Source organism: Scomber japonicus, chromosome 15 (assembly GCF_027409825.1).
Source record: "Scomber japonicus isolate fScoJap1 chromosome 15, fScoJap1.pri, whole genome shotgun sequence".
NCBI lineage: Eukaryota > Metazoa > Chordata > Actinopteri > Scombriformes > Scombridae > Scomber > Scomber japonicus.
In genome coordinates, this window is record NC_070592.1 from 20,314,135 (window position 1) to 20,341,351 (window position 27,217).

Sequence of the window (27,217 nt, forward strand, 5' to 3'; positions counted from 1 at the left end):
GAGTGGAGAAGGAAATAATTTCTGCTGTCTCTGCAATAAGTGGAGAATTTAATTGAAAACCAAACTGTGGTTGAAATTTAAACTCAGTGACCTTCAGCCCTGGTGAGCTACGGCAGCTGTAAGACAAGACATTATACTGTATTTCATCAGTGCACATCAAGATGTCCTTCTTATTTGAGCTCCTCTTCCGCTCTCCTCTTGACTTCCACCCTCACCTTATTTTCTTTGTCCTCTCTTGTATTCTTTCTTCAGCCCCGCTACAACTTTCCCACCCTTCCCCCCGCTCCCAGCCCATCGGCCCTCCAGCACATCGGGACCATGATGCTCAGCAGTTCTGTGGAGGTGCCCAGCCCGGGCGGGTTGAGCGGCCTTAGCGGGTTGAGCGCGGCGGCCCGGAATGTGGTGCGCTCATCCAGCATCTCAGGGGCCATGTACAGCCTGGATAAGAGTCCTGGCAGTGGGGGCCCGGACTCTGCATCGCTGGCTGGTAATAAGAAGCGACGCTCCAGTCTGGGCGCCAAGATGGTGGCCATTGTGGGGTTGTCGCAGTGGAGCAAGAGCACACAGCAGCTCAACCAGCAAGGTCAGTTTACAGTTTGAAGTGCTGCTGATGGATGTACGCTCACTGCCAGTGCAATTAGATTTTTTTTGGCTGCTTTCCTTTGCCTTTCCTTTCCAGTTTTTCTTTTCTCATCCTCCCTTTCACACCATTCTCACCATTTCATCTAGGTCAGCACTACTTCTGACTAGCTTTGTCCCTTTTCTCCTTTCATTCTTCCCTCTTTTCATTCTCAGTTTCCAGTTTCCCTCTGTGTTGTCCTAATTCTCTTTTTCTCTTTTCTTGCCTCCTCTCAACTTTTCTTCACTTTGTCTGTTTAATCTTAGTTTCTAAAAGTCATCAAAGTAGGAGGATATCAAACTTTTGTTTTAATATGGGTTTGGATTTCAAGCTGCAAATCATATTAATCTCTGAATGAAGATAGAATTTTAATAGGTTAGACATTTAATCATTTTTATTCTCCTGGCATGAGTTTGCAAAATATTCCACGTGACTTTAGAATTATTAAATGCTTTCCTGCTGCAGTTGCAATCATTAAACTAATGCTAAAAGAGGTCTAATGGAAGAGTGGTTGTTTTAGTGTATGAACAATAACATTAGCATAATTCACTCCAAAGGGTATTTGGTACTGCCTCAGTTATAATACTTATTCAGCAAGCTCTCTATGGCTTTACTGTTTTGTGGTATTATCATTGTAATGAGGCCTTTTTAAAAGGCTGCAACATTATTGCGAGCATCATTTGGGTGTTGAACTCTGAAGTGGGTTTGCAGGAGTGGCAGCAGTGGCAGCTCGTATGCATGGTAGCTGTACAGCAATGAAAGCGGTGCTATGTTTCAATATGTCTCCTGTGGGGTATAATTACAGATACTGTGCAGCTGCAACAGAAGTGTTTCTCACAAACCCACTCACTCCTGGTGGGTAATGGGAAAACATGTCACACACCAAGGCTTGGTAAAGGCTGAGAGGCAAGGCTAGGAGGGGCAGGGGACGCAACTAGTGTCAATGCAGTTAAATATTTTCTTCATTCTCCTGTCTGTTGACAACAAACACGTTGTTCATCATCTCCCCACATCCTCTCTGCACATTCTGTTTCCATTTCCAGAACACTGAACTGTAAACTTTTCAGAACAGCGTGTCCACGTCTGCATGTTTCTTTCTGCTTGCCTGCTTGCCTATGTACTTGTACAGTATGTGTGTTTGATTCTGCGAGATTGTTCAGGCTCAGTATCAGATCTGAGGCTTGTTGCTTTCCGCTTTCAGGCAGAATATTGTTTTGACATTTTTCAATATGGGTATCATTAGGTAACCGGAGTGTCTGTACAGATTCCTTTTTTTCCTTTTTTCAGAAGTTAATTTGCTAAACAGGAGTTGGAAACACCTTTGCCGTATAAGTTCTACCGTAACAAACATTTAACTCACATGATTTATTAGGATGTTTTCTTTTGATACTGTGTATATGTTGATAGTTTGAAATAAAGATTTACAAAAACACTTCCGTTCCTGCACCACTGCAGAGGGGAAAAATAACAAAGATGAAAACAGTATATCAATGTGGAGTGGAGATGAAATTACAACTTTAAACAAACAATAACATATTTCCCTCCTGTTACCGACTATTACTATTATTGCTACTATTATAATTCCCTCTTTAAGGTTTGATTAGCGTTTCTACATCTTTTTAAGCCTTCTCTTTCTGTAGTGTTATAATGGTACCTGGCTGGAGAATTAACACCACTTCCTGCTTATCTCAATAACCGAAGTAGATGAAAACGCATCCAAATTTACATTTTCTTTTGCCGTGTATCTGGAAATCCTGTTCAAATTTGCAACCCATTTGGATGGAAACCCAGCTACGGAGACATTTTGACTGATGCTCAAACCCAGTCTAGTTCTGGAATATTCCATCCTAAATTTGTTCAACCCCCCTGAACCAATACAACAGTTTGTAATGAGTGAGATTGTGGGTGACAGACAAAGAAGCTCTGTGTTCGTTTCACTGAATTTAACTTGCGGCATGATTTCAATCCCTATGGCACACCTCTTCAATGGACCTCCTCTTATCAATTGAAGTAAATATAATAAGACCAGGCAGGTTTGCTTCTCTTTTACTGATAACTGTGGCAGCCGCAAATTGATAGTTGAATGGTGATAGTAAGGTAAGAAGAAAGTTGGCCCTTTTTACTGAGGACAGCAGAGGAATTTGGATCAGAGAAATGGAGGGGATAAAAAAAATGTGTGAGTGTACTTCATACATGTTTCCCATGCCAGCTCTGACATAGTCACCATATGGCTAACGGACAGCGTACACAGGAACACACACTATCATTGCACATACAGTCTCCTAAATCCTATATCATTACCTGTTTTTGGCATCCATTAATTTGTGATAACTGTTGCTCTACTCATTGCACACACACACACACACACACACATATATATTCACACAAAGCTCAACGCTGTCAGGCACAGCTGTCACTTTTCTGGCACAAGGAAAGCTGTCGATATTTTCACCATAGGGGTTTTCATGTCTGTGTTTGTGGTGATGAGGAGAGCACAATGGAGGGGAAAGTGTGGATGAGGAGGCTAGGAGGGGCTGATGATGTAGAGAAGAGGAAGGGGAGACGAGGGGTGTGTCTAAATTTAGATGTTCTCAGCTGCCAGAGGAACATATCGCGCCTGGAACAAAATCACAGTATCATGCACCGCTCCTTCTCCTTCCATCCACACTGCATCTCTCCTTGCTACAGTGGTATCACCAGCTCTTCCTCCTTCTCCTGCATGATTGTTTGCCCCCTGCCTTGACCACAACAGTCTCTGAAATGCAGCCCCAAATCACACATCTGATAGACTGAGCTTTATGATGATATATAACTCTAGTAGGCTCAGACAATCAATGTAGGTAGATGATGGTAAACACATAAACCCCAACTGAACCCTTACTCTTTGATTGATTGCCAAGTATTGTTCCTGAAGGCATTAATTTCCATTTCAATTTGGAAAACAAGGTAATCATCTCTTTCAGAGTGAAATGAAACCATTAATGCCTCTATTTTGTATCGGTTCCCTTGTATTGCATCGCTGAGCAGCCTTTTGTGGCACAGTGTAAGAGATGCAGAGGATCAGTTAATGACATTTAACTGAAATCAATGAGTGTAAATATTGAACGTTCCAGTACCATTACTTTTAATTTATTTAACAAGACCAGGTTTATTTTCTGTCGCTGTGTAAATGTTAAAAAAGTGCAAGAATTGAAAAGCAAATCAAAAGTTACCCATGTGGTATTGTACCAAGTGTTTATTTTATGTACTGCTATTCTTTATTTGCCCATAAGGTCAAGTGAAATAATTTGTACTTGTCTTGCCGGTTTGTTTATTTTTGAACAAAGCACTTGTGTAAGTGATACATTACTCAGGCTAGCTTGGCTGAGTTTCATTGAGTGTTGTGGCACTCTAAAATAGAGTCTTCAGCTAGCAATACGCTGGCTGAAGGGAGAAATAGTAAAAGATTTATAATGTGCTTTAATAAATGCTTTAAGTCAATTCTTTTCACGTAAAATCCAGCCAACAACGAGATTATCACTATGAATTGTTTTTTTTCGGAAACCTTTTTTTTTTTTTTCTGAAGACAAACAAAACTGGTTACTGAATGGCCCAATGAGGATCTGCCCTAATCTGTTGTTTTGTTTCCCCTTATAATTCACACCAGCTAGAGACCAGAAATGGCTACATATAATTAGAGAGGCGACCCATGCACACAGACTGACAGAAGGTCACACAGACAGTCAGCAGAAATCCTTCTCGGTTGGTCAAGTTTGATTAGGGTCCTTTTTGTATTCTTTCCTGGTGGTCTTTAACGGCCCAATCTGGTCAGCTGTCAGTGCTCCATGTTCCAAGTGACACATGCATTGATTGGCTGATGGGGCGGGTCAGTCCAGGTGCCGGCCCCCTGCTCCACTCAGTTGTTCAGCTAATAACCAATAAGCCACAGGCTGAATTGGTTCCCTGGGCAGAGTGACTGTAAGATCGGAGTTGATTGGGAATTTGGATTCAGAAATGGGAATAAATCATGCAAAATAATAGACAATCTTTCATGCATCTTATGCCTGCTGATCAGTTGATTGATAAATGTTATCAAATTACACGTTGACTTAATTAAATGAATGGAGGCAAATAGAGAAAGTGACTGAACACAGATGCGGCTGATAAAGACACAAAGATGTAAAAAAGACAAATTGAACAAAGACAGTTGGGAAATATGTCAATGTCTCACCACAAAAGCGCTATTAGGAGGTAATGTAGTTATGGTGTTGTTATTGTGCAAGTTTCTGCAGGGTATGTTCTAGCCCTGCTCCATTTCGTGAATTTGATCCAGTCAATTTAAAACTATCAGCAGAATCTGTCCCGGTGAGCTCTTATGCAAGCAAAGAGGTGTTTTTGTAGGCTTGTTATTTTCAAAATGACAGTATTTCAACATCATTTCCAAAACGGACAAAAATGGCTAGTGGTGATTCTTCTGAAAAACAGATGTATTAAAACTATTTTAAAAGAAGAATCTTTATTTTTTTAATATTTAAGAATCAAGCTGTTATTTCTGCTCCAACGTGAAAGCTCTTGACAACTTTGGCTTGTCCACAGACAGAGAGTACAGAACAACATGACTGTACTTTTGTAATTATAATAAGCAATTATTGCACTACAAGTTAATTCAAAGATTTTACTTAACACCAAGAAAGAAATATCAATTTGGAATAACTCAGAACCCTTTATGCACTCCTAAATCAATTGGTACTTACATCCACATAATGTGAGCTTGCCCAAAAGTGTACTTTGTTTTGGACAAAGGCTGTCTCCATCCTATCTGCCTTACTGGATAGTTCCTCCCCCTGTCTTCCACAAATCATGTTCTTGAATGCAACCTACCTGTCCACATCACTTAGCCACCAACCCCAGTCTGAGCATTATCATAGGACGCGAGTTTAAAGTAGGGCAAGGACATTTCTTTCAACACTCTAAGCTTGTCAACAGCTGAGGCCCTGACAGTGACAGTAGTGTTAATGGATGACATCTAATTATGCCCTCTGGTGTATCCAAACAAAAATGTACCTTTTTTGGAGTTATAACTGAGTAGACTTCTAGCTAATAATTATCCAGCTGACATGTCTCTGCCACAGATAAGTATGAGATGTTTTGAATTTAGGTTAACTACATCGTTTAAGCATAGAGGTGTACGATGAAGAACAAACTTGATAAACTTGAACACTGATAAAATACAGGTAGCATGAAAGACTAGTTTCCTTTATGGTGATAAGATAGCTTGTGGATGTTATATAAATGTGCACTACACTGTCACAAAACAGGTGTTGTATAAGGGTACATATGTGTACATATATATAGACCCCTGTCTGATACACCTACAGGTGTAATGTATGTTTATATTCTGTAATGTGTCTCAGCTGTCCTCATGTTTTTCTATTCATAGCCTCATTATTCTAGGTTTTGTAACAGGCAAGTGTTAGGGATGGCATTTTGCTTCTGTCTGTGTTGTATTTATTATCTGCTATTATTAGTATCGCTGAGGAGAGCACACACACACACACACACACACACACACACACGCACACGCGCAGTTCCCTTAGGTTTAATTGGTGAGTCACTCCTCCTCCCCTGAACACAGTCTTATCTCCTGAGCAGGTTTATCCATGACTGTGAAAACAGTGCCAGCAGAGCGGCTCCTGCACACTGTCAGTCTTCACGTAGGGACGCGGCTTGCAGAGAAACAAGCGCCACTGATGAGATGCAGTGCACAGGAGAGTTAGATTAAAGCAAACCAGGCAAGGATGTGTGTTTTGGTGAGCATCCCAGTGTAAGGCTTCCACCCCAAGCCTCCTCCCAGCTTACAGTATATATGTGCATGTGTCTATGTGTGTGTGTGTGTGTGTTTGGCTGGTGTACATACAAGCTCATCACCTCACTCTTTTTCTGCTCCATTTAGTTCTCTCAACCCACTCAACACCCATCCTCCGTTTCTCTCAAACTCACTTTCCAAATCCTTAAAATATACTCCTAAAAAAAAAAAAAAAAAAAACTTTCTTCTGCATGGTTTCTTTCTGAGGTGTTTGTAGATAATACTGGAAGTACACCAGAGATACAGAAAAGAAGCAGAGACAGGGAAGGAAAGATAGACTCTGTAAATATCTGACACAGGAAGATAATATGTCTTAGTTTGCTTATTAAATTGATTCTACCTCTGTTATGAGACCAATACCAAATATGTTTCTGGTTGTACTACTGTCAAATAACTTTGAGTTGTAGCTCCAGCCTGGGAGTAAAGATATGTGAAGGGGTTTTGTTGCCAGTAATGTTAAGAAACCAATTTTCCACACTTCTGACTCTGTCTATTTTGTGTTTCAGGGAATTACACAGGTGCTTCACGCAGTATCACAAACATAACATGAACATACTTTATTTTGAAAGATTTATTTCTCTATGGAGAGCAAATATACTGAAGCTATGAAGCTTTTACCAAGGGTCTTGGAATATGAATATTATGAATCATGATCATGACATGTGACTACAATATACATAAAATATAACTTACAAAAACATTTGATGCATGTTGGACAACATTTATGCCGATGCTGATATATCTGTTATAGGCTAATATCGATTGATTATATTGGCTCTACAAGTTACAATTGTGGCTGTAGTTAGCTTTAGCTAGCCAGTTAGTGACAAGCACATTTTATAAACCATATATTAACCCTACCCTAACCCTAACCCAACATAACAAAGTCTATCACAATTTAAAGGGGAGCTCACATTAGTGGTGTAGATGTTGCTGTGCTATTTTCATGACACACAGTCACTTAACTTGTGTGCAATTTTGAGTTGCTAACGGTACTCTCATGTCTGTGAATGTTCTCATTCGTCCAGGTCATAGTTATCTCTGGACAATTGAATCGAAAGCAACTGGACTTGTTTTATGTCTATGAAGACATTTCGCCTCTTATCCAAGGGGCTTCATCAGTTCATGCATGAACTGATACTCTCATCCAAGTTTGCCTCATTAGCTAATGTTTTCGATACTTTCATATTCATTTTGTATTGAACAAATGAATCTCATGCTGTTAAACAACTGCAACAAAACTGTGCTCACAATTGAAGCTGACAGTAATTGTTAGCATTAAGAAAAGTGCCAATTGTGGTATTTAATTGGTGCTACTCTGTTTTAGAATAATAAGGATGTGGTGTTTCAGACTCTGCTATTTTTAACTAATGTTAGCCCACAATTGTCTGGTCATTACTCATATAAGATATGAGCATTGCTGATAACTGATATCTTTGACTTCTGCATGTTAACAATATTTAGTTAACCCTCCACTTTCATCAGTTTGGCTGAACTAGTCTTTGTAGTTTCATAAATACTTGTAATGTGAATATTGCACTCCCCCACACTGAGATAGCTCTGCAGGACAGCTTGATGTGATGCAGAGGGGAGATAGCTTTGATAACTTTTTTTTTTTTTTTTGGTGGTGGTGGTGGTGGGGGGGGGCTCTTTCTATTCAAAAATAGGTCAAATGTACTGGGATATCAGTAGACATAGTCCAGTACCACCAACTAAACACAATACTTCAACAGGACAACAATTTTATGCCATGAATGAATTTAATGTTTTTATTTCTAGCGATTTATTGATTTTTCCGCCTTTAATTTACATTTACACACAAAAAAGTGATCAGGGTGAAATCCAGCAGTAACACAACATAAGGTCACATTAGTATGTGTATAGTGGTTAAAAACAGTTAGCCTCAACATGTTTCTTTTAGACCATGTTACAGTGGACCAGAGAGTAGACCTGGCATTTCACTACTCAGGGTGTTTTCGGGGTGACTCACTTGTTCCCTACTTCTAGCTCTGAGTCACAGTGAGTAAACACACTCAAGGAATTTTGGCAGAGAAATTTTGGAAAGCTTACAGTCATCATATCCTTTGAGGGAAAATATGTCCCTCAAAAGAATATCTGACAAACTGTGTTAAGACAACTCAAGAAAGGCTTTTGAATGAAAACCTGTGTGTTTAAATAATGGTGAGATTAAAAGATGTTCTCGGATATATCTGAACCGTGGTAATATTATGTCATAGGATAACTATACATATCATACCTTTTCATATGACTTATCAAAAAAATCCTCCTTATGTCCTCTGAGCTGCTATTTCAGGTGAGACTGCTGCTCTGTTGACTCCTTTCCTCCACCTCCGGAACCATCACCTCATTTTTCTTTTGAAGAGTATTGAGTCACTGGCTCTCCTGACACATGCAAACTGAAACCTTACTCAGGTCTCTAAAAGCTTTCTGTTTCCCACCGGTGCATTCAGAGGCTACCAGACACCATCTAAGCTGACCAGAGATCTGTTTCTCATCTCTCCACTTGCCGGTCAACCTTGTCGCCCTCTTTGAGTTTTCTCCCTCCAGCTCACTGACATCTTAATTTTCCCTCCTTTATCTCTCCTTCCTTTATCTCCATCTCTTTTGATCTCACTTTCCCTGCGAGTGTCTATCATGTTTTCTCAATCTCGCTCACCAACTCCTCCATGTTCTGTGCTCTATTCTTAGCCAGATAGATTGGTGAACCATTCAGCTGTGATCTGTGTGTGTGCGTGTGTGTTTGTGGCCATGACTGGCTTCTGTGCGTAAAACACTGACTCTATACCAAGTGTAAACTTATCTCCACTGCATCTGCAATCTGACGCAAACCTTATATTTAAAGAAACAGTTCTGGGAAAGAGACACTTCTTGCCAAAAGGTAGATGAGAGGATTGATACCAGTCTCATACCTGTATATGCAGCCACTTGGCTTAGCTTAGCACAAAGACTGTCCAAAGGTAACAAAGCACCTACCAGCACCTCCATAGCTCAGTTTAAATGCTTCCGTAGTATAAACGGCTCCACAAAAGAGGAATGCTTTAAAGATAGTCTTGAGACCAGAGTTGACGGTACAAATATGTCTTTTGAATAAACGGCCTGAACTTACTGTCCTTTGTGACAGATTTTTCCTTCCTCAATAAAACCCTTTACTGAATGAACTGACGTACAATCCCAAGAACTAGATGCCAGGGGGATTCAATTATACAGTACAGAGAAAATAAGGTTAGTGAGCTTTTTTGACTGACTAGCACTAACAAATCCTAGCTAGCATGTTAGTGCACTATATTGTAGGTCATCAGTTAGCCCTGCAAGTAGACACTATGTCAGAAAATTTTTAAGACCAAATATTATGTGACGATGATCAGATAAAATTGGTTGTACCACACTCTGGTGTAACAGTACCTTTACTGCGCCCTGCTGAGTAACAGTCCTACATATAACTCAATAGCACAATTAGGCACTTTAACACAGATTAAAAACACGAGATACAATGTATCAAATGATCTTTAGAGGAAGATTTTACTTGCCGTTTCCCCCTGCCTCCAGTCTTTGTGCTCAGCTGAGCTAACTTGCTGCTGATTGTAGCTTCATATTCATGCACTAACATGAGAGTGGTTTCAATCTTCTCAACCATTTCTCAGCAAGAGGGCAAATAAGTACATTTCTCAAAATGTTTAATGTTTAACAACAATGCAGCTCTCATTGAAAAGCTTGAACTCTGTTTGTAGAATACAACTAAGAAGAAAAAGCAGTTTCGTGTTTTTCACAGAGTGTCTGGGTTTTTACACAGCAGAGCTAGCCGAGATGTTATTTCCCATGTATGTCGGGGGGCTTTTAGCTGGTCTTGCAACCTGCACTAATAGAGTAAGAGCTCTCAGATTTAGCAACCGGGGTCGAAAATGAGCAAGAGCACTTAGTGGCACCCCAGCCAGGCTTTAACAGGCACGAAGATGAAATGTGTATCACAGATCTAAAAAGTGTGTGAGGTGAGTCACCATGTTGTGTGTGCACATGTGTGAGTGTACAAGACCTATAATCAGGGTGTCATTACCACTCCTCTCATCACAGAGTGCTGTAAACACACACTTACACAGAATTTACACAAGACTGCTGGCTGCCTGTCATGTGATGCCTCAATAGAAAAAATGGACGGGAGATCAGCCAATGTTAACATGCATGCATTTCTAAATCTAAATCCACTTCATGGCACAGGGAGACTGCTGCTATTCTCCAGAAATACTGAACAAGAGATGTAGCCTAGTTTTGAGACAGAGCCTGAGTGCGAAAGAAAATGTCCTTTTTGCTCAGTGCAAGTCAATTTTCCTTCAATGTATAAGAATTGGCCACCTAATCTAATCTACATGGTTACTTTCTCGTTTGGAAAAATATTAAACCTGGGCGCTAAAGTGACTCACTATTGCCCCTGAGGTACAAAGGACAGTATGGGCCAGACGGGGCTGGAGCTAGCTGATAAGTGTGCTAACTTCAGTAGGTATCTCTGCAACGCATGGGTCTTTGACATAACGTCAAAAGTACTATTTCTTCACATTCTGTCCATGATTTTAGTTAAGATTCTAGATAGTATTCTGTTCTCCCTTTGTTTCACTGGATATATTGTATATAATTGTGTTCAGTGCTTACAAAAGTAAGTTATTTTGAAAACATTTAACCTGATTCTAGCAGTCTAATGTCATCTGTTTTGTTTTGTGTTTTACTTCTCATCTTCTCCTTTCTTATAAATCATTTGGCCATCTTGCACCGTTTGCCCATCAGCCACAGAGTTGAGTAATCAAGAGGAAATTACATCTGAATTAGATTACTCTTTTCCTCATTGTAATTAATAGTCATTAGACAGGAGCCCGTGTGGCATATTAACTCACTGACAGACATCCTGCCATACATGAAGGTTTTAGATTTCAAGAAATAATTTCCTATGCAACATGGTGCATAGAAAAGGCTAATCGCTTCTTATTGACCACTCCCTTATATCCCTGCTTGAGCTGTTAATGTGATTCACACACACACACACACAAACAGACACACTGACATTATACAGGCACACAGAGGCAACACAGGAGATTTGTTTCATCTCCCAATGCATTACCTCTAAAGACAGACTAACACTTAGCACACCAGGCTACACTTAACTCCCTGCCACATTTGTTTCTGCATGGTCTGTTAGAGCTGAATTACTGACATAGAAAGGAGAACAGCATTTAGCAAGTACATATTTGTAAATGTAACAAACACAACCATATGATTGCACACATATAAACACGAGCAACAAGACATGCATGGAGATTCACGTCATATTCAATAAAGGAATAATTTGATATTTAGGGAAATATACGTGTTTTCTTTTTTTGCTAAGAGTTGATTGATGGAGATGAGAGGATTGATGGGACCAGTTGCCAGGCAACTAGTAGAGGCTCCAGGAAGTTATCACTCCTGACGAAATAGTTAGACATATAACCCCTGTAAACTTTGTTTGAACTAAGCAAACTAAACAAATTAAACTTAACTTGTAATAAATGGGCTTTAGAGGTACTGTTATGTGGATTTTGTGACTTTTGGACAGAGCCATGGTAGTTTTTTCTTTATGCCATGCTAAGCTAACTGGCTGCTGTCTCTAGTTACACATTGAACAGACCGATATGAGTGTGGTGTCTTCTCATCTAACTCTCAAAAAGAGAGTGAATGAGCTTTTCAAAAACGTCTACCTGTTCTCATGAGAAAAACACTTGACATGTGGTCCAGGGATGCAAATATGACAAGTGTTACAGTTCTATACTTTGTTTTAACCAGGAAGAGGATATCCTGGAGGATAAAATAAAATATAAATAGATACAATATCTAAACTCCACTGACATTTGTGGGCTGACAATTCTATAAAACTGTCTTAAAGTGCATGAGTGATAAGTAAAGTTTAGTATCTATCATTATACTTATAACCTTATGTAACTGTATGATACATGAATATGACACTGAATCACAGATTCATCTATATATAATCTCTTTTTTTTTACCCTCTACCTTGACTCTGCCTTTTGTCCAAATTTAGCAGGGGTCCAGCGGAGAAGATACCACAACAGATCTTTCATCTCCAACACCCATGCTTGGTTACTGTTGCTATGCATGGTGGATTGTTGCCGTCACCGGTGCATCCAATAGGCATGTCGGCACAGCCAGGGAGTCTAAAAACAGCATTCTATATTACAGCATATAATGAGAAAGGCTTCATCCGTGTTCTCTCCAAATGTCAGAGCGGCTTTAATGATCCACTGTGCACACACACAGACACACAGACGGACACACACGCACTCAGAAGCTATGTATCATGTGTGAGTGTGCGTGCAGTCACTGTGTGTGGCTCTTTTCTGCATTGTTGGCGTTTTTAGTAATCCCACCTTTCTTTATTTCCCTCTGCTATTAACTCTCTCAACTGTAGCTATTAATTCTCTCCATCCCGTTATTTTTGTCTCTCTTCCATCCTGATCTTCTTCCCTGTGACTTGATCTTGCCTTAACATGACTATCAAACATGTGGCTTGCATAAGTAGCTTCAGTGAATATGTAGGTTGTTGCACACACAAAGAAAGTTTAGAGTGTGCAATTATTCCCCAGGCCACACATTTCTGCGAGATTCATGAGTGCTTCCTCAGGGACAAGGTATTACTCATCATAGTGAAGCCAACATGAGACACTTTAACAGCCTTGTAGCACACATACAGTAGACCAAGACCACCTCCTCTTAGCACAGTAAGCACAACATCTTATGTAATGTTGTTATTTTAGCTGTTCAACAGTATTCAAACCGCATGTATGTCAGACTACCTCTAATGATCTCTTCCAGGATGTGTACTTGATGTTAAAATTGTATAAAAAGTTACTTCACTAGATGGAGAGAGAAAATATGCTAAATTATTCAGATGGGATGGACTGGGAAAAGGAGATTTGAGTTTTGTGATAAAGATAGACAGAGGCCACAAGACTAGTGAACTTCCAGAAATGGACAAATAAAAGTGAGAGTGATTTGAAAAGGCAAGCAAAGCAAATAAGATAAAGGATTCCGTGCACAAAGAGGGTATATATGTATAGGGTGAAAAAAGGTCGAGGGGGTTGGGGCAAAGATGAGAAAGAGGATAGCAAGCAAACAAAGGGCTGGAGATAAAGAGCAGTTATAAAAATAAAAAAAGAAAAGTGTTGGGAGATCTGATTTAAGACAGAGAGAAGAAGAAGAAGTGGTGGCTGATTAAGGAGTCTCGTGGAGAGGACAATGCAAGTGAAAAGGCTTATGAGTGAACACGCCGGCCGGGGCTCTTGGTGCAATGCAGACGGCATTGCCATGGAAACGAACGGAGGGAAAGCGCAGACGAGGAGGAGGGGATTAAATAGGAAGGAAGAGATCACTGCTTCGTACCATGGGTGGGGGCTGTTTTGATGAGAGAGGAGGGGTCGACTGAAAAATGAGTAACAAGTGTGGATATGAAGTTAAAAGAATAGCTGCTCGATAGTTCAAAGAAAGATGGTTTTATACTCACTGTGTCTTCTGTACAGTGTATGAATGCACTCTTAAGGATGTTTTGACAGATCATAATATACACATTTCATTGTCATGACACGTATATCATACACACTTGTAACCTAATAATGTTGCAATATTACATTTTAATACATTTAAGGCTTAATTTTCTGCCAGGGGAGAGTTCAGATTACTGTTAAAGTGATGCTGTTAGTCCAGTTTTCAGTCTATAAAGTGCAGGATTTTTTGTGAAACATTGCCTCAATACATTTTTTTTAATGATGGGGGGATGAGCCTGTCGCCATGGCGCCATTTGTCTCAGGTGGCATTGTCTGGGTCCACATCCGAGGGCGAGGGTTGTCATGGCAGCAGGAGTGCATGGAGTTTGTCTGGGTGTGATGCTGCACACAACACACACACACACACACAAACACACACACACAAACACACACACACACACACACACACTGTCTGTTAGAAATATTCTTGACTGCAGGATTATAAATAGAAGGCAGCAGAAAGCAGCACCCCTCTCCTCATCTCCAACACCCATGGGACCCCATCATTCTCATCTTCCTCTTCACCCATCTCTCCTCTACTTGCTTCTACTTGTCCCCTCTTTTTCCATGTCAGTCTTCATTTTCACTATCCTCTTTTTAACCCCCCCACCCACCTATATTCTCATCAAGTGGCTTTGTTTATCTCCATAGCGATGGTGATGATGCGGGATGTCTGTGGTTGTCATGGCGATGAGATGGGCATGGCGAGGATGCTTAATGAGCTTGGAGTTGCTCAGGCTAATGAAGTGGGATGGCTGTACCTGGGTGTGCGCTTAACTGCCAACAATAAGCAACTGCTTGTTAAAGCCTCCCCTTGGTGACTTCACTGCACCATTCAACTATCTGAGACCCTATAGAGGGGAGATGTGCAAGTTTCTACAGCAACCTCAACTGCAGTTACAATAAACTGTGCAGATGCAGCAATAAAACAGAGGAAATTAATCAATTTGTTCCTCTTGTTACTTATTTGTTAACTAATGACTGACTTCCAAATGAACAAGTTCACTGAAGAGGTTTTATGACATTTTCAAGAATTTCAATCCCTACAGCAGGATTTAAAGATGTGCTGTCCCAGAAAGTCGCCGTCAAAGGGATGTCCCAGAAAGTAGTTAAAACCTTGCAGAGGCTTTACTGACATGACTCTTCACAGCAGCTTTCTCATCCTCCCGTCTGACTGAACTGTCACCGTGTAGTCCAGACTGCTCATGTGCAGACAGTGTGTGTTGCACAGAGATATGAATGTACAGACACTAGTGCTGTCTGGATTCAGCATGACGTTTGTGCATGAGTGTGTGCATGTGTCTCAATAGATCACTGTGTGATTAGCTCTAGGAATTTGTGGTTTTTATATTTGTTTATTGTTTACAGTTGTGGATCTCATTGTCTTTCTCACTCTATCTTTTTTCCCTGCTTTACTTTCTTCCCAGTCTGTAATGTTTCATATAAACATCAAATGGCGATCATTATATTTACAATCAGGCCTTTACATCTTATCATTACCTGTGCCTACATAACTGTAATTCACGATTCTTGGAGAACAGAGAGAGAATGATGAGGATGATGGAAGGGATAAGGGAAGAGTTGTCGATAGTGGACAACCTTACATGTCACATCCTGAACCCAAAGCACTTTTTCTCCACTCTACTACTTTGAACTCAGCATGTCAAGTCACACAGATACATTGTGTCATTACAGGGGATGATGCCCTGCAAGCTTCTTCTGTGGTTAGCTCCCCATTCTCCTAGCGTCATCACAGTTGTAAGCCTAAATACCTCTCCCTCCTTCCCTCCCTCGACCACTCCATTCAGCCTCCCTATTTCCTTTCTACCCTGCCAAAAACAACACTGCTGCCAGTTAGTGTGTGTTTCAACCTTGCGAGTCTCTGGCAAGTCCCCCAGAAAGCTTGTTGCCCACAACAGACATCAGCCACTGTGGAATGGGATTTGCACGTTCAAAATGGGCTGTAGTAATACCTGCGAAGTGGAGAGATTTTCCAATAGTGCTGGGACATCCCAGTGGATATAAAGTGCGATTGCCTTCTCGCCTGAGTAAACTTACTTCAAAATAAACACAGGAGAGATGGCTGTTCTCAAGGCCAACCTGAATTTGTCCTCATTTTCAGAGATTAGTCCTAAAAAAGCAAGCATTGCGGATACTTTCTGCACAGCATATCTCACAGACATAAAGTCTGATAGAAACATTATTTTAACATCTGTAGAAGGAAATTTGTGGTTCTCAGGCAAGGCTTCATATTATTTAGTCCATGTGAATGGCTTATATTATATTTGCTGGCTCTCTATTACATCAGACTTCCTTATTAGACAGATCTCTGGCTTCCCTTGATTATTGGCTTATATTAGGTGGATTATTCCGGTGTAAAGTCAGTTAAAGCTTGAGCTGTGACCTGTGTTTTTCAGATGGCGGGACGAAAAAGCTTCGCAGTACTATCCGACGGAGCACAGAGACTGGCATCGCCGTCGAGATGAGGAACCGAGTGACACGGCAGGGCAGCAAGGACTCCACTGACGGCAGCACCAACTCAAACAGCTCTGATGGAACGTGAGTATTCGCTCATCCATCAGTACATCAGTCAATCCATCCATCCATCAATCTGTCCAGCCAGCCAGCCAGTATTAATTCTGTTTCTTCTCTGCCAGGTTTGTCTTCCCTACCACACGCCTGGGGCCTGAGAGCCAGTTCAGTGACTTTCTGGATGGACTAGGCCCTGCTCAGATCGTAGGACGGCAAACACTAGCTACACCCCCCATGGGTAAGCCATCAGTGATATAGACCTAGAATGTCAGCTTCACTTTGCTCTAGTAGTTTTCTCAGGTGATTCATGCAGTTAATGTGTATCATCATCTCTATGTTTGCCAGTATTTGATTGCGTTTGCATCCCTGTAACAGCAAGATTTAGGTTTTTAATCATTTGTTAAACACTGAAAAAACAACAGTCAATTTTAATTAATTAGCAGCCAGACAATCAGAGGTAATAGATGCTTTAATAGAGGAATAGGAATAAGTGAATAGACTGTAGGATGATAGGCCAAATCAAATATCTGCAAAAACCAATATAGAAAATAGACAAACTTTCAGATACACAGCAGTGTCTAAAAATGGAATAAAATACACGGAAAATACAAGTATATTCACTCAGCAAGTTATTCTTGCATGAGATATACATTTTTTATGCAAAAGGTCATTGCTTGTGGAAAACAACAGAACAGTGTAGTGTGCTCCATAAGTGGCCTGTTACAGCTCTGTGTCACCCTCTGCTGTTAGATACTAGCAATTGCAACCCCAGTGAACCCAAGCTTTTTCCAAAAAACGGTCAACTAAACACCACAATAGTCAACAGTGGTTTGAGGTATTTGCTTCTAATTTAGTTGTTTTTTTCTACAGGGGATGTCCATGTAGGCATGGTGGACAGAGGAGGGCAGCTGGAGGTGGAGGTCAACCAGGCCAGAGGGTTGACCCCCAAACCCGGCTCCAAGAACATACCAGGTACTCTGAGCTGACTTCACCTGCTGCTTGTGTCACAGACTCAGATGCTTTTCCTTCCTGTATGTCCATGTTGGAGTTTCATTGTTCATTGTGGGGTCTTTTTTGTATGTGTCTGCAGCGACGTATGTGAAGGTGTATGTCCTGGAGAATGGAGTATGCTTGTCTAAGAAGAAAACCAAAGTAGTGAAGAAGACTCTAGACCCTACCTACCAGCAGGCTCTGTTGTTTGATGAGAGTCCTCAGGGCAAAGTCCTACAGGTGAGTGACTCCTCCACTTCTTGTTTTTCTTTCTTTCTTTCTTTCTTTCTTTCTTTCTTTCCATCCTTCCTTATTTGCTCTTGTAAATAGAAATTTGAAAATATCGGAACAGATCCTTCACTGTTACTGGGAGAATTTAATCTCCTGTAAAAGCAAAACTGCATTGGAAACAAGTGGAATCATTTTGTCCAGTTCATCACTCAATCTCAAAGGTCCCATTTTACTTGTTTATTTGTAACATCCAGTTAGCTTAGCTTAGCATACAATATGCAAACAGGTAGAAACAGCTAACCTGGCTCACAAAGACCTCTTCACACAATTTCTAAAAGTCACTAAATTAACATCTTGTATCTCACTTGCATAATCTGAACAAAAACTGGATTGACTCAAGGCAGTTGTCAGGCAAGCAGGAATCCCAGAATTTACGTCTTCCAGCCAGGAAAGCATCCAGCACACGCCTCACAACGCCTCATAAAACAACAAATTGTCTTAAGTTTTTTGTGAAATCACACACATATTTATATATGCCACATACCAACAGAAAACCAACCAGTAAAACATCATCACCGTTTTATGGAATCTTTAAGCGATGGTTTGGCGTAATTTCGACCTAGCGTCATATGCACCATGAGGTCTATCTAATCAGCACCTCAGACGTTTTTACGAGATACACTGGTGGTCCCGTTAGCACCTGTACTAAGCCATTTGGCTGATGGCTCTAACTCCACTATTTTGCGACCAAATGAAAAGAAACGGCTGAGGCACTGATTAGATAGACCTCATGGTGCATATGACGCTAGGTCGAAATTACACCCAACCATCACTTTAAGAACATGATTCATTAGAATAGCAACAGCATTCGGATGGTTTTATGAAATCAGTGATACATTTACAATATAATTTTAGATTTTTTCCTCATGCCTCATCTTCTCTGCAGGTAATAGTGTGGGGGGATTACGGGCGTATGGACCACAAGTGCTTCATGGGAATGGCCCAGATCCTCTTGGAGGACTTGGACCTGTCTGCAAGAGTCAGTGGCTGGTACAAGCTGTTCCCTACCTCCTCTCTGGCAGATCCCAGCATCGGACCCCTTACCAGACGCCTCTCCCAGTCCTCCCTGGAGAGTGCAACCAGCCCGTCGTGCACCTAGACACCCAGTATGCACCCACATGCGCAGACACACGGTCACACGTACTGTATATACATGACTGTATTAGAAGCGCAAGGCATACACACACCCATGCGCATCTGTGCAGGAGGATACACAAAACATAACACCTGATCTCATTCACATACATACACACACACACACACGCACTGACACACATACAAACATGCTGCCATATCCGATATTGGACATTACACTCTACAGTACATCCACATTCTCACCCACTTATCAGTGTTTTTAGTGGAGAAAGCAGTTAGCAGCTCCAACTTGAAGCAGACATAATTAACCAGAACATGTAGCATTTTTCACCCTGTCATTTTACCATTTCCCACCATGACACGATGATTCACGGGGGAGCCATAATCCGCATTCCAAGATACCAGACTTCCGTGGCGCGACTCATCCTAGGGCCATCCCGATGCCAGTTTCTAAACTCTCTATGCCAAACTAAGAAAAAAAAACTTTATTTTTTAAAACCAAAGCAATTGTTATTGTTGTTATTATTACTATAAGTAGTAGGTGAAGTAGTATACAATATAAAGTATGGATATGTAGCAGAGTCAATGACTTAGATGTAATGCAAAAAAGAAGATACACTCTACACACATGAGCTGAGAGCGGTAGGCCAAACACATAAACATACCTGGGCAACAGGCTTGGATATTCACATAATGGCTATTATGTGAGGTAGCAACACTGCTATTCTATAATTTTCACAGGGCAAAGTTTATAAATAGATATACATATATATATATATATATTAATATATATAGATAGTTAAATACTTATTTGTGTTTATGTATGTATTGGCTGCATTCTGCATGTTTGCTTGCGAACCTCGTAGAGACATTTTTAAAGTGCTTCGATCTTTTTGTTTAGCTTGCCTTGACCAATGTAACAGGAGTGTAGTGCCACTTTATTTTGCGATCCGTCCTGAGAAAAGAACACCGCACTGAGTTAGGGAGGAGGATGGTGACTGGGAGGGCGCTATCATCGCCATCTGAAGAAGAAAAGAACCAAATTAGTCAGCCAGCTACCCGATTCGCTTCTGGACAACTTTCTGATCCTGCCTTCATCTTCAGAGTAGTTGACTGTTGTACCACAAGGCACTCAGCACAAAATGCATTCTGGGGAAATGTGTCCAGCTGTCCAGTCCAGGGGTTCTTATTTTCCACATCCAGCAGGGTATTATCCACAGTGTCACTTTCTCTGTATACCAGCACCTAGACTTGTTTAATGTCGTTGTTGATGTCATCTCTCTCTTCTTTTTGCACTCTTCCTAATTGATGAGGGAAGCATGAAAGTGGTGGATGTGCCTCTGTTTCTCTTCACATTTGGTCAGATCACAGCTGGACATGCTACCACAGGCAAACACACACACACACTTACTGGCACCAACTACAACCTTTAACCCTCCAACTTTCTCTCCGGTCACACCTCCCTGTCATACTGACTGTAACTAAACCTTTGCTGTAAATGTATAAAAAAGTTTTTCTTTTTGATATCTGACTATTTACGCCAGTATTAGTTTGTCAGCAGGGTAATTGTCAGCCTGCTGGGATATAATAGTTTACTTGTTTCAGGTGCAATATGTCAATCCGACTTCATCCTTTAGCACTAGCAGAGTCAGGCAGTTTGTTTATGTTTAAGACGGCACTTTACTGTAAAATATTTATTCTGTTTGAAATACTGCAGTGGTTGACCCATCTGTTAAATTTATTTTATTTTTTTGTCACACTGCATTGTGCATCTCTAAATCTTTTAATTGAATGCCAGCATGGAAATGTAACTCAAGTGTATTTTAAGATGTAATGGCCCTCTAAAACAACTGGAACAGGTCAGGTTTACCTGTAGCACTTTCTGCCACTGATTATTATTTGTCAAGAAAATGAATGCTTAGGGAGGAAAAAAGTATGATAAAGTAAGAACATTTACATTTCAATCATCCCAAAAACTTGAAATGTCCTTTAACAACAGAATATTTTTCCAAATAAGCTAAGGCGTTTACTTAGCATTTTGCTGGTTTGATTGATTTTTCAAACTGTCAATTTTGATCTTTGTTCAAATAACTTTTTTCTCTTTTTTTAGAATAAAATGTCCTTTTCAAAAAGGTAAGACTGACCTGTCGGCTGTTGTAGTAAAATGTGCAATGGTTGAGTTGAGTCTCCATTGACAGCAAACAGAGCTGCTGGTGTTTATTCAAGATGAAGATTTTTATTATACTTCCCAGTGTTGTGAATCTGTCTGTCTTGACACCAACACCGAACCTTGTATATGGATAAAGACACTAAAGACTGTCATATTTTAGTCGTGCTAGGAGAGTTAAAAGTCTTAATTTATAAGCTATTAAAAGCTTGTGTGTGTTTACAAGCTCACATTTGGTTTTATCAGCACCATATGTTCTATCAATGGCTTAGATGTTCTTTGAGCTGTATGTGGTTCTTTCCTCTCCATGTTTCTGCAAAAAGGGAAAATCTGAGGCGTTTGGTCTCTGCAGCACCTCAGACCAAACAAATTCAATGCTCTTTAAACTTTGGATAAAGGGATCTCTGGCATTCTTGAATTTTTGGGAGGATGATGATGATACTTCCCGCCATGTATACAATCCTTTCAAAGGAACCATCAAGGTCATGGGTTCCGATTTTCTTTACTTTTGAAGCAATTCCTTGCTGGATCTGTAACTGTACGGTCATGTTTATGAAGTACTTTTATGTACCTTATTGATTTGTATCTATTTTTGTGGACAGCTGGCATGATGTAAAATTAAGGACTTATAGTTATACTTGGTATTTGCACACACTCTTCAGTGCGCGCCTTTTTGTGAATCCTAGAAGACAAAAAAAATTGAAAAAAAGGTTGCTAGAGTGAAACAAAATGGAAGAAACATAAAACTTCTAAAGAAATTTCTCAACCTGTATAACATCCCTATTCACTGCTGAATGTTCAGTCCTTTATAACCTCTATAAAAAATACTGTTAATATTTTTCCATGTGATTTACAATGTTTTGGAGCTTGTATGAGACTGTGTGTGTGTCCCTTTGCTGTATATTCATTAGCCCAAAAATGTGCAGATTTTATTGAAAGAACGGGAAAGAGACAATGCAAAGAGATATCTAATTATTTCAGAAGAAATGTTTATAACAGGGCAGAGAGCATTTGCCAAACTTGTCCAAACCCTTAGATTACTGCAACCAAAAGGAAAGTTGAAATGTTGCCTTTCTTCAAAATGTATTGTGGGTATGTGCATTTATTGTGCTGCTTGACACATGAGTGGCAGGGCAGTAAAATGTGAGTGAGAGAGATTTAAATTTTTAAATTTTTTTAGATATTTATTTGAAAAAAACACCTACATTGTGGACCAGAGTGAAGAGAAATAAAGAATCAGGGTTTTCAGATATGATATAACATTAACACCTTTTTCTCTTATCATGGCATTTACCATAGATTAGGAAAAAAAATGCACATAATTTTCATGCATTGTCTCAACACATGGTCATTTAAATTACTTGGACACAGACTATTGTTTTTTAGCGAGTTGAAGAAATGATCATAAAGCTGAAAAAGAAGGTGAAGGCCTCACTAGCAGCTGGGTTTACTGTGGTGGGGCAGAGTTGCAGCTTGTTGTCAAAGAGTTTTTATGCTTGGACTTTTTTTGAATGTGAAGGTAGCTGCATGAAAGCAGGTTGAACCAGATTGTTGATGAAGAGTTTATTGTAATATTTGGAAACGGCATGGAGCATGCAGAGCTTGGTGTTTCAGAGAGGGAGATATTCCATGTTATTGATTCGACAGAAGCTCTGCACTCAGCTGAGGTTTGAATGTAAAGGCTTTGGATGCTTCAAGTATAAACTCATATGCTTACTGGCTTCCCTTTGAGTATTCTGTAACCCAATTTTATTGTGTGCAAAAATTTTATAACGTAACCTCAATCAACCTGAATTGTTTCTTGAGTGCTATGTTAGAAATGTATTATTTTTGTAAGGAGAAAGGAAGTATTCAGAAGAGGAGGAGGAGTAGGTTAGAGAGGCGGCGTGGGCACAACCTGCCTTTAGATTTTTTGCGAAAATGAGGGCTTGTTCAGTTTACAATGGCCTTATTTTGTGTCGGAGACATTGCTTCACTATTGTAGCACACAACTGAAAGTTTTGACAAATGTATTTTGCTTGAAATATTGTACTAAAGTTGTATATGTATAGTTTTATGAATGTATTTCTTAATCCTTACACCTGAACTGAGTGTAATTTTTTTGTCATCTTGTTTGCTAAACTGTCTCTTTGAAGACTTTTCCAGGGACCTCGCCTGCATTGGTTCAGGCAGCCCCTTCTTTAACTGTACTGTATACTGTATGTCTTATTCTTTGTGTATCCATGTTATAGAACAGCTCCGTGGTTGAAACACCCATGAATTCTGTCGGGCGGTATGCATTTTTATTTATTTATTTATTTAAATTGCCAACAATGGGTTTTCGAGCAGAAAGTATTGCTACCCCCCCACCCCTGCACCAATTTAACTTTACAATTTATCTATTAAGCTGATGGGATTGTTATGAGTTTTCTACTTCGTATTTGAACATGTTTGCCGCATGGTTACTCCGATGATTTTCTTGTATTTAACCTTTTTGATGGTATGACTATAATGATAATAATTATGATAATGACAAGCGACGATGATGATGACGTCAATTTGACCCAGTAACACATCAATAGGAAATCACTGAGATGCAAAAGAATTGTCAAAAACATTTTGTATCTTAAAGTAGCATGGACTTAGCCTTCCATTTTCTGAATTACTTCTTCTGGCAATAACCATTGGCTGTAGCTTCTTCTTACTGTTGCTGGGGCCGTTACTCTTGGCCTGTTTCTCACTCTTGATAGTTGAAGTGTTGCAACCTCAGGCTCTATCTGTTTCAGTTGACAATTGTGACAAATAAGACATAAAGTCAAACCCCATTTTGAGACATTTAAAAGCAATTTAGACTTAACACAGCATGCAGTGCATTATGAATAACTGCTATTTTATGATAGCCCCCATGAGCGACAACTTTTTATCTTTGAGTTTGTGTCATACTTTCATTTTCTAAAGAAGCATGTATTCCACATGTCTGTTTGCCAATGTAGCAGCTGTCAACTAGAACAAAACAGACATATTCTTGTAGTGTTTTTTTTTAACTACTGAGCTGATGGGCAAATTGTGAGTTTTTGCTGCTGAATATGTCAGTTTGTCTTCATCAACATCTATAAATGTCATAGCACAAGTTTCCTGAATAGCCACCCTGTCCTTTTAATTGTCTGTCAGACTATATCGAGGCCACTGTAGCCCCCCTCAAGACAACCGTCATCTTATCAAGCCCAGCAAACTCCCTGAGTATGACTACTAATCGGTTAATGTGGAACCTCAAAACAAAGTTTACCCTTTGATAGTTTTGATTATATTTAAAAAGGACCATAAATGAAATTTCCAAGCACATATACTGTAGAAATAAACCAAACCTTCAGCACAGTGAGACTGCTGGTGTTGGTAGATAAGCGGTTGTCTTCTCTCACTGGCCTTAACCTTCCCACCAAGGAGTGTTCACACAGTATGTTTTAAAGGGCAAAGCATAGCAGAACGTCTGATGAAAGGATGCAGTTTAGGGCAAAGAAGAAAATGGGAGCTGTAATTTTATACCTGTGCTTTGTAAATGTTTTCTATGTGCAGTATTTGATAATGTAAAACTGGTATTTTTGTGGTTTGTACGCTGCAAAATTGATTACTTAAGGTGCACGTAGTTTTGTAAGAAAATAGAAAAAAATGGAGGAAAAAAAACAACATAAAAAGAACATTTGGATTCAGAAGCCTGTATTTGCATGCCCTTTGACATCTGGACGCAAAGTCAATAAAGTTTATTTGAATCACAAACATTTCTCAGGTGTGTATTTTAACCTCTTCTGTTCTATGAAAAATGATTGTAAATCTCTCATCAGTCTACCTTTTAAACTGTAATAAGTGATTTTTTTGGTCACTCGGAAACAGGCTGTAAACACAGTTCAGACATGTTATGACTATAAATGGATATGACAATAGCAAACACTTGCTTTTTTACATACATACAGCATATAAAGAGCAACATTAGCATTAATTTAGAGTGTAATTGTCTCGGACATGCTCTACTATGCTCACCAGCTAGTAGCTAACTGTGTTTATTCTCTATTTTTTTTAGAGCTATTTTACTGGGGGCAGTGAAAGTGAATTAAAACTGTAAAGTTGTGGGCCATAAAACCAAATCTGGGACTTAACTGAGACCTAAACATTTAAAAATCAACACAAGGTATAGAATTTAATCAAAACCATATTTATTTTGTATATTTTCACAGACACAAGTATCATATGTTACATACATATTGTCAAATTGAATCGACGAACTTGAGTAGACATGAAATCAAAAGGGCAACGCATATGAAAAATGCAGAACTAATATAAAGTACAATTCAACAACCTTTATTTAAGAAACATAATATACAGTGATATTCTGATAAAGAATAATGTACACAATATCTTGATTGACAAGTACATAAAAAGATACATTCCTTTATTTGCTTTTATTTCACAGAAAATATACCAGACAAAAAAAGGAACCGATTGCAGGCAACCTAAAGTTAAAAATAACAACAAATGAAAAAGCTCAGGTGGAGCCTTGTCGCCCACACAGAGATGGATTTCCGTGTCTTTTCCAGATACTTCTCGTTTCACTATAACTGCAGATCTGCTGTTATAGTGCAGAGATTACACATTCTCTAACGGTAATATTGGTCTCGGCAGGGAAGGTGACTTGCTGCTGTCCAGCTGTTGCTTGAACTGCCACCATGTGAGTTGAATTTGAAAGGAACACTAGGCAGGAATGGATAATGAGGTGAGCAGGTACTATAATGCTGCTTGTTTATTGGCAGCTATTAACCTTCTCTTGTTATGCCAGTGTGTGTTCACTTTTTCTTATCTGCACCACTTACATTTTTACCTCCCAATATTCAGAGTGGCAACTTAACACCAAAGTGCTTCTTCAGAAAAAAAAGGAAAAACTGAGATTATTTACACTAATGGCTTCATGCATTTATAAGAATGAACATATTTAAAAATGCTTTTACAGAAACCAGGACAGAGAGATGGCTTGTGTGGGCTTGTGTGGGAGACATGTAGAAGAGTTAACTAAATATTCAGAGGTGACAGATTGTGGACGTGCAATCACTTTTGCTTCACAATGTGATTTGGCCGAATTGTAAACGCCTCCGCATGACCTGTAAATGTGTTACAGTTTGCTCCTAACTCGACGGTAAGACAATGACTGTAAAACGTAGATGCATTTAACAACTCGCCAACAAACCTGTCGACTACAGAACTTGTGTATACGTGTACATTGCTTGACGAGAATCAAAAGATATCAAAAAACAAACACACCTCAGGTGCGTATACTCAAGGCAAGTTGAGTACAATTGTGAACACATTCAGGACACACATTCATCGAGATTTTTTGTCGTCATGTGTTGGTCTTGATCAGAGACTGATCGACACATAGAGAGAAACATTCAAAGATACACATTCCAGAGACACATTCAGATATCTTAATTAACATACAGCACATACAATCAGAGCTAGATAAACATTTTCTTCATGCAATTCAGTGAAAGCATCTGAAACATGACCATTTGGTACCTTTAAAGGTTTTTTTGTCTCTGTTGCCACCTCTCTCTCTATTTCTGTCTTATTTACAGACATTCAACTTTATTTGAGGCCTTTATTGTACAAGGTAGATTCTGAGCTTGAGGTGTGTGAGCATCAACTCAACATTTAAATGATGGCATTGCATGCAAGTGATTTGTTTTTTAAGTGTCCCACCCTTGCTGAAGTAATAGCACAGTGAACTGATAGACTCAAACATTCATCCTGTGAGAGCAGGTGTGACCAAACATACTGTTAAAGGATTGATTCTTCTACTAATCACTAGTTATGTGGCTATACAGAAGTAACAAAGCATATTTGAGTACTGTACAACCATAATAAAGCTAGTGTTGATCTTTGGTCTCCTAAAATCCAGTGTAGGACTTTTGACACTTAAAGTCTAGATTAGATATTGATTCTAAAAGAAGCCCTCTGTAAATCGAGTAGAAGACATCATAATTAAGGACAGTTTAGGTAGATTTCTGTAGCTGCTCTAACTTGCCTCTAACAGTGTGGATCTAGGAACTTAT

General features: G+C 39.6%; 1 protein-coding gene across 1 annotated transcript; it reads left to right on the forward strand.

Annotated features, from left to right (window-relative positions):
- Window positions 1-318: 318 nt before the first annotated feature.
- Window positions 319-18,977, forward strand: rims3 (regulating synaptic membrane exocytosis 3). The gene is made up of 6 exons (XM_053334534.1): window positions 319-583; window positions 16,483-16,624; window positions 16,723-16,835; window positions 17,468-17,569; window positions 17,688-17,827; window positions 18,765-18,977. The coding sequence occupies exons 1-6, from the start codon at window positions 319-321 to the stop codon at window positions 18,975-18,977; spliced, it is 975 nt and encodes a 324-aa protein (XP_053190509.1).
- Window positions 18,978-27,217: the final 8,240 nt, after the last annotated feature.